The 13,491-nt window shown below is 43.7% G+C and overlaps 1 protein-coding gene across 1 annotated transcript in view; it reads right to left on the bottom strand.

Annotated features, from left to right (window-relative positions):
* PHACTR1 (phosphatase and actin regulator 1) overlaps window positions 1–13,491 on the bottom strand; it is a 555,275-nt gene that overhangs the window by 36,106 nt on the left and 505,678 nt on the right. Inside the window, exons 10-11 of the mRNA XM_066377083.1 lie at window positions 12,950–13,197; window positions 10,959–11,115 (exon numbers count right to left, since the gene is read on the bottom strand). Of these exons, the coding sequence (XP_066233180.1) occupies window positions 10,959–11,115; window positions 12,950–13,197 (405 nt within the window). The remainder of the gene's footprint in view (window positions 1–10,958; window positions 11,116–12,949; window positions 13,198–13,491) is intronic.

Here is a 13,491-nt window from a genome sequence, read left to right as displayed (position 1 = left end):
TCAATCTAAGGTCCAGTTTCACAGTCTTTGATTGATCTTTTTACTAGAACACTTTTCTTTCAAACTTCAGTGTGCATCAGAATCACATTTGTTAAAAATGCAGGTTTCTAGTCCCTACCCTCAGAAGTGCTGATTCAGAGTCTGTGTAGGGCCTAGAAATGTGTATTTTTAACAAATTCCTAGCAGATACTTATGTCACTGACCCAGTGACCGCATTGTGATAGCCACTGCACTGGACTACCTTTCTTCTTACATTGCACCAGGTACGAGTGCCTTGAGACCCAAACCTTAGCATCAAATGTTACAGACCTTCCTACTCACTGCAAACAGAGTTACTGGGATGCAATGAAAAGCCCACTTAAATTTAAGATGGAAGGAAATTTCCTATTTCCTCTTCCTCCCATGGCTTATCTCTCCCTTGAGCACATTAGCACACACCAGCCTGAGCCACTGATCTAGAACTCCATCATCCCACATGATCTCTACCCAACCATAGTTGCCTGGAAAGGAAATTCTTTTCAACATAAAAACTGAACAAACAAACGTTTTTTTTTCTTCTCAGCATGTGTACTTGCAATAGGAAAGTCTCAGATTTAGGAGATGTGTTTCTCTTTGCCACTTATCTGTAAGATTATTAGCTCAGCTTCCTCACCTACAAAATGGGCTTATTCCAATAGCAGCCACCTTGCAGGGCTATGGTGACGGTTACCAGATGAGGTGCTGATGGGAGAGCATTTTGTCAACAGCAAGGGGCTCTAAAGTCTTCAATAATGTCACGTCAGGGGTCATCACCCTGAGTGCTAATCTCTGAACGTAGACAGGCTGATATTCTTTTACTTAGCCAAATATTCCAAGAAACAGGGCCTTTCTTTCTGCCTCATGCTAACATAAACAACAAACAAGAATAATCATTGCAGATTACCCAAATAATGACCAGGAGAAAAATCACAGGAAAACTAAAGTGCTCCCTTTATCTAACTATTGCAGGTCAAGTGGAACCTCTTAAAATGTGGCCAGAGAGTAGCCTGGAGTAATTGTCTATTTGCTTAGTCTGTATTGAACATAGCTGTACCCTCTCCACCCCCTGCACCCCAATTTTGAAATGCTGCTGGAATAATCAGCCATCTATAAAAGCTATGAAATGGAAAACAAAATAAGACTCCTTATCCCCTATGATGGCACTTTTTTTTTAAACCTTTGCAAGTTTTAAACACAGAGATTGATTATGTTCCTGCTGGGTGAAAGCAGCTCCTTTGTCTTCTGCACTTACTGTATCACTGAAAAATGTACAGGCGACCGGGGCAGCCACAAGTCACAGATGCAGAGCTCTGGACTTGCCTGACAAGATGTGGCTTTGTTCCTTGACATCCAGTGTGAGGCTTGCACATTGGGATTTCTCTCCTGTGTGCGCACAGTGTCAGGGCTCCGAAACGCCATCTTAGTAACAGGATGACAAGGACTCAGTCTGTACTTGCATTTCTGAAACAGCTGGAGGCTGGGATGAGAGGGTAAGGGGCTACAAATGTCTCTGTAATGGCTCTGAGACAACTCCGAGAGCTGTGGATCACTGTGATGGGTGTGGTTTGTGCCTCTATGCCCACTACTAAGTGGTTTTGAAGTTTTATTTCATCTCCTCTCAACAGCCTCACTCAAACCTTACCAGGACACATTCTCATCTTTCATTTAAACAAACAAACAAACAATAAAAGTGTGGCTGTTCTTAACGTTCTATCAGATAGGCAGTGCTGTGCTCTGGTCTTGGCTCCACAGAGCACCTTTCAGAAGACACCAGCATTTCAAGAGGGCTTCTAAAAAGAGTTTCCTGTTCTTTGCAGCGAGGGAATGGGATATGTCAGATGATGTGGAAGCCGCGGAGCCCCCTGAAGAGTTGCCATGATTGTTGGCAGATGCTGCAGGGCTCAACAACGGCATTCCAGTCCGATGGTACTCTGACTTCGCTCATTCCGTTCCTCAGTCTCAGCGTGAAGACCAGTATCTAGTTTCTGTTTTGTCAATGAGAGGTCTCAAGAGCCCCAGGGAAAGCCCACCAATCTGAGCCATTCCCGCCTGGGCTTTGTGTGTGAGGATGAGCAGATCCAGTTGCTCTTGTGTGCCCTCTCAGCTTTGAGGCAATCCTGGTGATGATGGGAGCCAAAGTGGTGACGACAGTGATGATAATGAGGATGAAAATGATACCCAAACTTCACTCAGGTCTATATTCTTCCCTTCTTTCTTTGAAGTGATTCACAGAGACGCGTGCCCAGGGTGCACTAAGTCAGTCAAAGTTGAACTGAACTCATAGTGCCTTTGATTGTTATTCCTATTTTTAGAAAATGTTTTTGTAGCAGAAGAAATTACCTAGCTTGAGGAGATGCCAGCTCACAGTCAGAATTAGTCCTTAGATTTTGGGGGGACACGCCATTTGCCACCTTGGAACGAGGCTCAGGTGGGTCAGACTCAGCACCAATTTTCCCAAACCATGAACAGCATGCCAACTATAGTTAGCCATGATTACTGTATTCATTGCTGGTGCTATGAGCATAAAAAATGCATTTCAATTTTCTCCCTTGAACACTGTATTATGATTTAAGCAGCAAAAGCCCTTCATACATATTATTTTATATACTGCCTATAGGGGGTATAATGTGAACTCCTTAGGAATGTAAAATACAAATTTAGAATACCTTTTCTTTCTAGCATAAGTACTACTTTCTAAATAAGAAAGAATACATATCAGGTTTCATGGGATGATTAGTCTACCATCCCTATCTCATTCACCATCCCCCCACCAGCAGAAAGACAGCAGCTTTCTAAGTGATTGCAATGATCAGTAGTGAGGAGGGGAGAAGAGGGAAAACCTGGTACTTCCCAAAGAGGGTCCTACATCTGATCTGTCATATGGTATTTAATGCTGGTTTTCATGACTTAAGTGTTGATTCAAACTCAACAATCCCCAAGTGCTTTAATCCTAAATCTGTCTGATTCCCTGAATCATGGGCAGTAAGGAAATGAAGGCAGTTACATCTGTTTCAACCAACTTCCTTATCCAACCTATTCATCAGTACCCTGTAAATACTCTGAAAATCATCTGACTAAATTCCTGAAACACAGAGTTGGATCTCAAGTTCTTTTTAGGAACATGGTATGTTGCTTTAATGATCAATCCATATAAAAAACTATGTTCAAATTAATTTAGATCCTAGAAGATGTTAATTCCAAATTGTTATAGACACACACATGCACATTCTCACACTTAGGTTTACTATATACATAACTGTTTTGTCTCAGCAGCTCACCAGAATGTGCAGTGCACTCATGCAGAATTCACACTATGGATAGGAAACACAATGACTTCCAGATCAGATTAAAACCAGGGGGCCAGGCTAAGATGTGGTCTTTGGGTTGAATGGTGGTGCATAAATATATTCTGCTTGATCTGTACAATGTTTAAAAATGTTGGAATTTTAATTAAAAAAACCCAACTCAGATTCTTCTTCAGAAAATCTGATAACTGGCCTTTCATTTCTACAAAAACAATAAGGGGCTAAAGCTGAACAGTAACAGCCCCTATAGATAAGGGATGGACTTTCCTTCTCACCCCAGTTCTTGATACTCCCTATGAACAATCTCAGAACTGCCTGCTTCACTTATGTTCAAGCATCTCTTTGGCCCTGGCATGCATTTGAGGTTGTAGTGCCTTTTCTAGGCAGACTCGTTTTATGCTTCCCCAAATGTTATGAGATGAATTGTGTCTCCCCAAATTCATACGCTGAAGTCCTAATTCCCAGTATCTCAGAATGTGGCCTTATTTGGAGACAGGATCTTCACAGAATCAGATTAAAACAAGGTCTTTGGCCTTGGCTGGTTGGCTTAGTGGTAGAGCATCAGACTGGCATGTGGTGTCTAGGTTTCGATTCCCAGTCAGGGCACACAGAAGTGGCCACCTGCTTCTCCACCCCTCCTCCTCTCACCTCTCTCTCTCTCTCTCTGCAGCCATGGCTCAATTGGAGCAAGTTGTCCCAGGTGCTGAGGATGGCTCCAGGGCCTCTGCCTCAGGCGCTAAAAAATGGCTCTTGTTTCAACAGAGCAAGGGCCCCAGATGGGCAGAGCATCTCCTTCTAGTGGTCTTGCTGGGTGGATCTAGGCTGGGGCACATCTGAGGGTCTGTATCTGCCTCTATCCCACTCACTAAATTTAAAAATAAGATAAAACTTATATAAAAAGAAAAAAAAAGGTTTTTATGGTGGGCTCTCATTTGATATGATTGGTGTCCTTATAGAAGGAGAGAGCTGGGTACAGAGACACACAGAAGGAGAAGTGAAGATGAAGGAAGAGACCAGGGTGACAGATCTACAAGCCAAGGAGCACCAAAGAGTGCCTGCAAACCACCAGAGACTGGGGCCTAGAACAGTTTCTCTCATATGGCTCTCAGGACAAACCAACCCCACCAACACTTTGATCTAAAACTTCCAGCCTTCAGAACTGTGAAACAATAAATACTTGTTTTGTAAGCCACTCAGTCTGTGGAACTTTGTTACGACTGCCCTAGAAAACATACACTCCATTCTAGCTCAAATTAAGTATCTTCCTTTGGTCATTGAGAAGACTCATAAGTGAGTGGCTTTAACCACTGGCTATGTCTCATCTAGAAAAAGGACATCACAAGGAGAAACATTCTTTCCAAAACCAAGCAGCCAGACATCCAAGATCTTCCTCATAGAGATGTTTCTGATTCTAAGTGGGGGCTTATGCCTTCTCCAGCTCAGCTAGGTGCTGAAAAAAAAAATTTTTTTTTCTTCTGTATTTTTCTGAAGCCGGAACCGGGGAGAGACAGTCAGACAGACTCCCGCAGGCGCCCGACTGGGATCCACCCGGCACGCCCACCAGGGGGCAACGCTCTGCCCCTCCAGGGCGTCGCTCTGTTGTGACCAGAGCCACTCTAGCGCCTGGGGCAGAGGCCGAGGAGCCATCCCCAGTGCCCGGGCCATCTTTGCTCCAGTGGAGCCTCGGCTGCGGAAGGGGAAGAGAGAGACAGAGAGGAAGGAGAGGGGGAGGGGTGGAGAAGCAGATGGGCGCTTCTCCTGTGTGCCCTGGCCAGGAATCGAACCCGGGACTTCTGCACACCAGGCCAATGCTCTACCACTGAGCCAACCGGCCAGGGACTGCTGAAAATTTTTGATCAATCATGACTGCAGAAAAGATGATAACAGATCATCCCAGAGGGGGTGGATGATATTTTAACAGTGAAGAAATATTTTGGGGAAACAAGTGTGTCAGGGAGGCAGAGTGCCTGAATTCTCATTTACTACTGAGCTTAATTTAGATTGCATACTCCTACACATCTATTTCAAGACACCTTCTGTTTTCTTTTTCTCCTCTGGCTTTTTCTCCTTCTGATCTAACATTACAGAGGGCATGGGAGGGGATGGAGGGACAGGAGGGCAGTTGGAGAGGACTGGGCCAGCTGCGTCTGAAAAGCCGGCTGCTCCCCAGGAAGAGGCCCAAGTGCACTGGCTATTGAGTCACCATGAACAGGTCACATTTCAGGGTATTAGTTCCTTTCTTTTACAATAAGTAGTCCTGGTGATTATAGAATGATTCACTTTCTGTGGTGTTTCAGAAACAAAAGCGTTACTTCTTTCTGTACCATACTTACCGTTAGTACCTGAAAACCCCATTCCCAGTGGTCCTGAACTCCATCCTTGGGGGGGTTTCACTTCTTCACCCAGTCAATGTCCCTAGCTGGGAAGTGGAGAGGGGCCAGAGGTGTCTTCCGCTGACCAAGAGGTCACCTTGACAGGTCACCCTAATTATGAATATTGAGAAGCATCGCTCCATGTTTAATGTTTTTAATGGTAATTTTTATCAGGGGGGAGATGGTGGTAACTGGATTTCAAATAAATAAAATAGAGCGATGTGGATTAAATAAAACTGAGGGTGGGGGTTGAGGGTGGGGATAAAAGGCTTGGTAAATGAAGGGAACTGGAAGTGGGTTTGCTGGTTAAGATCACAGTTAGGCTGACCACTTATTAGGGTTCAGGTCAAAGCGCATTGAGAAGACACCTAGAGAGAAAGTAGCATGGTCTTGAATTTGGGAGGATTCTGGGAGGGTGAAGAATTGTCCTGAGATCTCCACATTCCCCCTGACTAGAGGTCACTGGAGATAAAAAGACCAGTTCCCATGGCCATGAGATGGGTCCTCAGACCAGTGGATTTTAAGCTTTTTAGGGGCTCCATCAATAACAATCTAAGCATGGTTATTGCTACATATGCCATTTCTTTAGTTAGAAGTTACATACAAGTACTACTGTACTAACATACTATGTACATGATAACACAGGGAGAATCAACTTAAAAAGAATGATATAAAAGAGACAGAAGTTATACTATTTCCATCCCGCATGCACCAGAGTAGATGGCCTTGCTCATCCCTTGGTGCTCTGCATCTGTCCTGAGTCTGTATGGTAGTCCCCTCTCATTTGTGGGGACTTGTTTCAAGACCTCTCTTGGATCCTGAGACCCCAGGTGGTACTGAAACTTATATATACTGTATTCTTTTCCTATAAATACTTTATCAACCTTATGATAAAGTTTACTTTATAAATTACAGTAAGAGATTAACAACAACATAATAAATGGAACAATTATAATAATATATTATAATAAAAGTTATGTGAATGTGATCTTTCTCTCCCAAATACCTTGTACAGTTCTCAGCTTTTCACTGGAAGGAAGCACTTTATGGCTTCTCTTTGATAAATCTTAATTGCCAGCATCACTACTCTTATGCTTTGGGGCCACTGTTAAGTAAAATAAGAGCTAAACACTAGCAGCGTGATACCTCTACAGTAGATATGATGACCAAGACAGCTACTAAGCGACTAATGGGCAGAGTGCATACAGTGTAGGATACACCAGTGGTTTTCAACCTCTCTACACTTGGGGACCAGTGACCTAACCAGCCAGAAATGGAAACACACAACGAATAAAGTTTTATCTTCCCATGCATAATAGTGCAACACGGTACAAGTTGGTGTTTGGTTTCCAAACTCCATATGTGCAATACGCTTAATACTATGTAAGTTTGTCCGAATATTTTTTGTCAATTGCGCATGATTCGTAAATGCTCTGCTCAGTGCAAAAAGTTGTTCCAATGAGCCTACAAGTTCCCAAGGTATCTAAGACAACCTCAATAGTATTTTCATCGATGACATGGTGACCAGTGGCAATCACCCTGAGCATAATAAGCAAATTCAACTAAGATCTTTGGGTCTAAAATCTTCAAACAACATCAGGGCAGTTAAATCTTTCATGGATGGCACAAAATTTCTGGTGGACTGACACCTGTTTGTGGACTGGCAGTTGGAAAGCACTGGGATACACTAGACAAAGGAATGATTCGTGTCCTGGGGAGAGAGGGCAGAACAGCATGAGATTTTATCGTACTATTAGAACAGTGTGCAATTTAAAACTTAAAAATTGTTTACATCTGGAATTTTTCATTTAGTATTTTCAGACTGTGGCTGACTGTGGATAAATGAAAAGCAAACTGTGGATAAGTACTCCTCCACTGAGTACATAAGGAGGAGCGTTGCCTATGTTCATGTCCCAAGGGCAGCTGCGTTTCTCCAATGGTGGTTGACTGAGAGATTTATGATCCAAACATCCAGATTAGTTGCTGACTGAGGTTTAGGAGAGTCTGCCCAAAAGCATCAATGAGAAAATATTTTTCAGAAGAACAATATTTTTCTTTTATAGAAACTCTGCCTTAATACTTGACATTATTTTGCTTGACATTTCTGCCCTCTCCTCAACTTTCAATGTGGGCTTATTCTTGGAGTGGTGAATTTTTTTTTAATGCTATTAAAACAGTCAGGCTAAAATTATGTTTTATATCTTGCTTACTCCATGAGGATTACAGGCTGGATCACATGATTTTGGAAGAATTTAAGATTTTCGGCACATTCGCTACCTCAAATGGCCCAGGAACACAATAGCCTTGTAGCTTCAGAAATTCAAGCTTTACAACAGATTCTTACATTCTTTTGGTTACTTTTTACCATAGTGAAGCTTGCTTTTTACACACAGTGATTGGATGATTTAATCTAATCCTGTCAGATTGGGATACAAAGGCCCAGGGAAGGTCAATGCCTACTTAGGAAACAGAAGAAGCAGAGCTGGAGTGCGTTCCAGGTCCTGGCCACAGGATAGTTCTCTCTCCCCCATGTCACCTCTGGCTCTCAGATTTCCCCTTCACCGGCTCTGGCTTCAGGGTAGATGAGTGAGCCCTTGGGTGGGAATCGGTGGCTGCACTACCTCAGAGAAGTAGACCTGGCCTGTCCTCCTGGCTGTCTGAACTCTGTACAACCTTATCAGACTGCGGAACACTCCTGGCATTCTCCCTTTTAGGTCCAGTTCCTATAATCTGGCTAGAGAGGCCAAGGGTCTTGATACAAGAAAATAAACCCTTTAGAAGAAAGAATGCACAAAGATGAAGTGGCCTTAGAGTGAGGATGGAGGCCAGCTCGACACCTTGAATGTGCCCAACAGTCCCTTCTGTACTTGTTTCTCTCCCTAGTCAGGGTGCCTTCTCCTTCTAATGACCAGGGTGAGAGGGTGGAAATGAATTCGTACCATGGTCAACCTTCCGTGGAGTTCATGAATTCTGAGCAGTACTGAAGTGTTGTAGAAGAGGAAGGGCTGGGAAAGGGTTGATTCATAAGGATAAGGCTTCCAGTGCAGAAAACCTTCCCCAGTGCAAGGTTGCTCTCTGTCTCATCCCACCTCTGAGTTTGGTCACCACCACTGCCAGCCAGGCACACTGGGATGTGTGGACATGGATTCAGGCAGGAGAAGCTGGCAGCTGTCTCTCTTTTTGGAAGGATGTTCTGGGACAACAGTGGGTGGCCTTTTGGTCAGCTACCTCCAGGAGGAATGGCTCAACAGTGGACAAGCCAAGTGGCTTGCCACACATACCTGCAGCAGCCTCACACATCTGCTTTCTATACCTCCCACTTTTCTCTCTTGCCATAGGAGATGCCAACTTGATCAGCCAGATGTGCTGGTATCTCACATCTGCAGAAAGGTCTTCCACTTCCCCATACACCTGGGGCTCTGCCTGCACTGTAGCAGGGGTGGGGAAATGAGGGGTGAGGGCAGAGAAACACTGTAAAGGATGCCCATACTCAGGACATGGGACTGAACTTTGCCTGAGAAGAGGGGCTGGGAGCAAAAATCTGCTCCTTCTCTTTCTCCTATACTCTACTCTCATCCCCAAACAGCCCCAGTTATATCAAGTATAAAACTGAATAGGCTGGTCAGGAATCAGTCCAGAACTATATCCACGCCCCTCCCACAAACTCCAGCAAGAAAACCTAGCCTACAGCCTAGGAGATGAGACTTGGGGAGGCCAGGGTCATTGTTTCCAAGTACCTTAAAGTCTCCCATGGTAAAAGGCATGAGGCTTTGAGTAGCTGCAGAAAACAGAGAATATGACCCAGGGTGAGAGCTGCATGGACAGAGCACTCAGTTTAATAGAAGGAAGAATGTTTAACCACCAGGCTCTCCAACAACAGGACAAGCTCTCCAGAGTTCTCTAATTATCACTGAGGTGCTAAGAGAGATCTGGATGATCAAAGTGTGGATGTGAACCACATTCAGTGACAGACCGGAATGAGGGATGGGGGAGTGGGTGGTTAGATATTTTCATTCCATGATTCTAAAGACTGCCTAATGCAAGGACAAATCATCCAGCAGTGTTAACTATTTATACACAGTTCTGTAAGATTAGAACAATATCCTCCAGGAAGAAAACAAGTTAATTATGAGAAAGAAGCCGTCCTTAAGTAACAAAATGTATCAGCTGAGACAAAAGAATCCCAGCACACTACTGGATGTCATTTGCTTCCATAACTTTAGGTACCAACTGTCTCACGTGTACTTATGAAGATGATAATGAAAGTGATTGATGGGGTTGTTGGGAGAAGAAAATGAATAATAAGAGATGACTGATATGTACTATGACTATGTTAGTGGCTTTACTTATATTATTTAATACTACAACCGCACATTTTACAAATACATGAACACAAGCAAAGAGAATAAGTGTGAGTTACTCAAGGCAATAGAGCTAGGAAGAGGGAGAGTAGAATGAAATCTGGAAGATGTTTACACATTGCATCCAAACACTTAGCACACTGATTAGGACAAAGTCGGGGCTCATGTGATGGCTATTATTATAGAGGCAGAGCAATATGGTAGTCAAGAGGGAGTGCTCTGGGGCAGATCTGTACAACATTATACAGGTAACTAAACTGCTCTATGCCTCCGGGTTCTCATCTGTAAAGTGGCACAAAATGTTCATTTCATAGGGAGCCTCAAAGATTAAGTGATTTAATGCATATAAGATGTTTGGAAGAATGCCTGGCAAATAATATGTGCTCCACAAATGTAAACTAGCACCATATAAATGCACTCTAGATTATAAATACACACATAGGTGTTTAGTATATTAATGTAACATACTCTATGTCTACGTCTGTATTATCCGAACATAAAGGGTGATCACTCAAGAAGAGTCACAGTTTAGTAATGAGGCATCATTAATGACCACTGATGTTTTTTGGTTGCATAATATAGAAGAAGATGCATTTATTTGATTGCTTTGCACTTAACCAACCACAACTCCTACGTGTACAGGCTCTTAATTCTACTGGATGATGGTGATTTCTCTACAGGTGGTTCTTGTCCTGGGCATTTTCCCCTCAGCTTCTCCCTGAACCTCTAATCAAGTGAAATTTTCCAGGTTTGCACTATAGAAGCAACTCAGCCGATGAAATGGAATGTTTTCCATTGACTCTTTCTGCAGCAAGCTCTTCAAGAGATACCCAAGACCGATTTGGGGATGGAGACTGAATTCTTCTACCAAAATCTGTAGCGCGGTGATTCTGCTGTCCTACCTGGTGAGCTTGGTGCCGATCTGCTGCCTCAGCTCCAGTCTCTCTTCATCTGTCTGCCTGGGAAGGATGTTCTTTTCTTCTAGCTCTCGCTTGGAGGGCCTGTTGCTGAGTTTGATGGCTAAGGAGTCCTTCCTGCACACCTTCATAGCCAGGGAGCCTGCAGAGGGGAGAAACGAGTCAATAATGCCAGCACACACCTGCCTGGGTTCCCACGGGACCAAATGTGGGCCACATGGTAAAAGGCAGAAAGACAACGGGCTTAACACCTAAGAGTGGTTAGGGTCACAAAGGACATCTGAACAGAGTTCCTGTGATCAACACGATCTACATGCACAGCATGCGTTGAGCATGTGAGGAGTATACAGGGAGCCTGTGATGGATCTTTGCTGTCCGGACACTTTCAGTGTACTGCCAGCGTCACCAAGGAGGGCAGGCCAGACTGCAGTGCATCAGAAAGCACAGTGGGGAGAAAGGACAGAGGCCTTTAGGAACCAGGTGAACCTTCACAGAGAAGAAGGGGCTGGCACCTGCAGAGCAAATGACTTGTGCACACACAGTAGGTGGTGGACATTTGCACATGGGAAAGCTCAGAGGTGACAGATAAAAAACCAGGTAGTTACAAGAGACAAAAGAGAGCAGTGACCATAGAGCTGGGGAGAAGTGAAGGAAAAGAAAGCTAGGCAGATAGAGTGGGGTCCATTTAGGATGGGATTGTAAGTGAGTTCACTAAAACAGGCAACATTCTGGGATTTTTTTCCCCTAACATAAGGCAGGGCAGGACTCTCATCTATCTGGAGTAAATCTGTGGTTCTCAATCAGGCATGATCTTTAGGCAAGTCTAGACATAGTCTTGGTTGTCAAAACTGGAGCTCAGGGGCGAGGGTACTCCTGGTATCCAGTGGACAGGGCCCAGGGATGTTATTAAATACCCTGCTGTGCACAAGGAGCCCCACAACAAAGCCTTATTTGATCCAAAATGTCAACAGTGCTGAGGCTGAGAAATGCTGGTGTAAAACAGTCAATTCTTTGGGCAGGGGCTCCTCTACCATGGATCATTTGGACCCTTGGCTGCCCCTCTGTGATCCTCTCCTCAACTATATCTTGATAATTTCATAGCTCACCAGGACTCTTACCAAGTGAGAGGAAGAGACTGGGAAATGTAAAGTTTGGGGGATTCCTCTGCATTTTACTTAGTAGTGTTCATCCTCTTTCTTCCTCCACTGGTTTTAGAACATGGCCTTTGGGATGAGACACAGCTGACATTGAACCCTAGCACTGCCACTTAGTAGATGTGAGGCTCTGGGCAAGTCACTTACCTCTCCTTTTCCTCACCTTCTCTGTAGAATGGGGCAATCATGTCTGCCCCTAGGTGTCATAAGAGGTAAGTAACAGAATAAAAATCTTAGCATGTAGCCAGGCACAGTATATACACAGTGAAAAGTTGCTTATAATATAAATTCATTTATTTAAAAGTTAAACAAATATCTGTCTTTAATCACTTAACTAAAATTTATTTATTATTCAGCTCCAGAATGACAGATTTTGAACTTTGCTTTCTTCATTTCTTCTTAGCACATTGTAAGGCCTAAAATAAGAAATTTAAATTCAGGCTTTTTTAAGTTGTTGAGGTCTGCTTAAAATGAATTTGCCACATATACAATGGTAAGTGTATCTGACTATTATGTGACTGGCATTGAATTTTAGGGTCTCCAGCTCCTTTTTTGGGGGGAGAGATCACATTCCAAGGGAAGCAATCAAAGAAAGGAAGAGCCAACTAAGCAGCTGCAGGTGGTGGCATGATGCTCTAATTTTTGTAGCTATATGGATGTTTAGAAGACATCTACACTTTCATTCTACTAACAAAGAAACTGAGGCCCTAAGAAGTCAACTGAGCTGCCCTGTAAACTAGGGCCAGTTGATACCAGACCCTGAATTAGAACCAGAGTGTTGGTCAGCCCCCCACCCTCCAATGAAGAATTAGATGCACGCACTGGTGTACAATGAGCTGTCATCATCCTCGTCTTCCTCCTCCTCCTCCTCTTCTCTTGTGTAAAGGCAAGAAGAGTCTTTGTAGTCTGATTCATGAGGCACATTTTCTTTATTGTCATCACATTCAATCACAACAGTTGGCACTTGTCTTATTTCTGGAAGGCCCAGAGGTCCTGCTTTGGTGACCCCGTCACCCAAGTGCAAACCAGAGCTGTGGTAAGAAGTGGAGCAGGGAACCCTCTGCTCAGAGCTGTGTAAAGAGAAGGAGGCAAAAAGACATTCATTCTGGCTGATGTCATATAAATGCATCAGGACCTTTTATAAAACTCAGTTATCTGGTCCTAAGAGGCAAAGAGTCTCCAGAGCAACTGAAGTCTCGTTTCTCAGCTTAAAGCTAAACTTCTGATGACAGCAGAATTTTCTAATGGTGGCAGCAGCATGGAGTAGGAAGAATTCCAATGTGTTGTGAATGGATGGTGGAGACACTAGAACGGCACTGTGAATGCACTTAATGCCATTGAACTGTGCACTTTAATGATGAAAA

The sequence above is a fragment of the Saccopteryx leptura genome, chromosome 3 (genome assembly GCF_036850995.1).
Source record: "Saccopteryx leptura isolate mSacLep1 chromosome 3, mSacLep1_pri_phased_curated, whole genome shotgun sequence".
NCBI classification, from domain to species: domain Eukaryota; kingdom Metazoa; phylum Chordata; class Mammalia; order Chiroptera; family Emballonuridae; genus Saccopteryx; species Saccopteryx leptura.
This window is presented reverse-complemented; position numbering and strand designations above follow the sequence as displayed.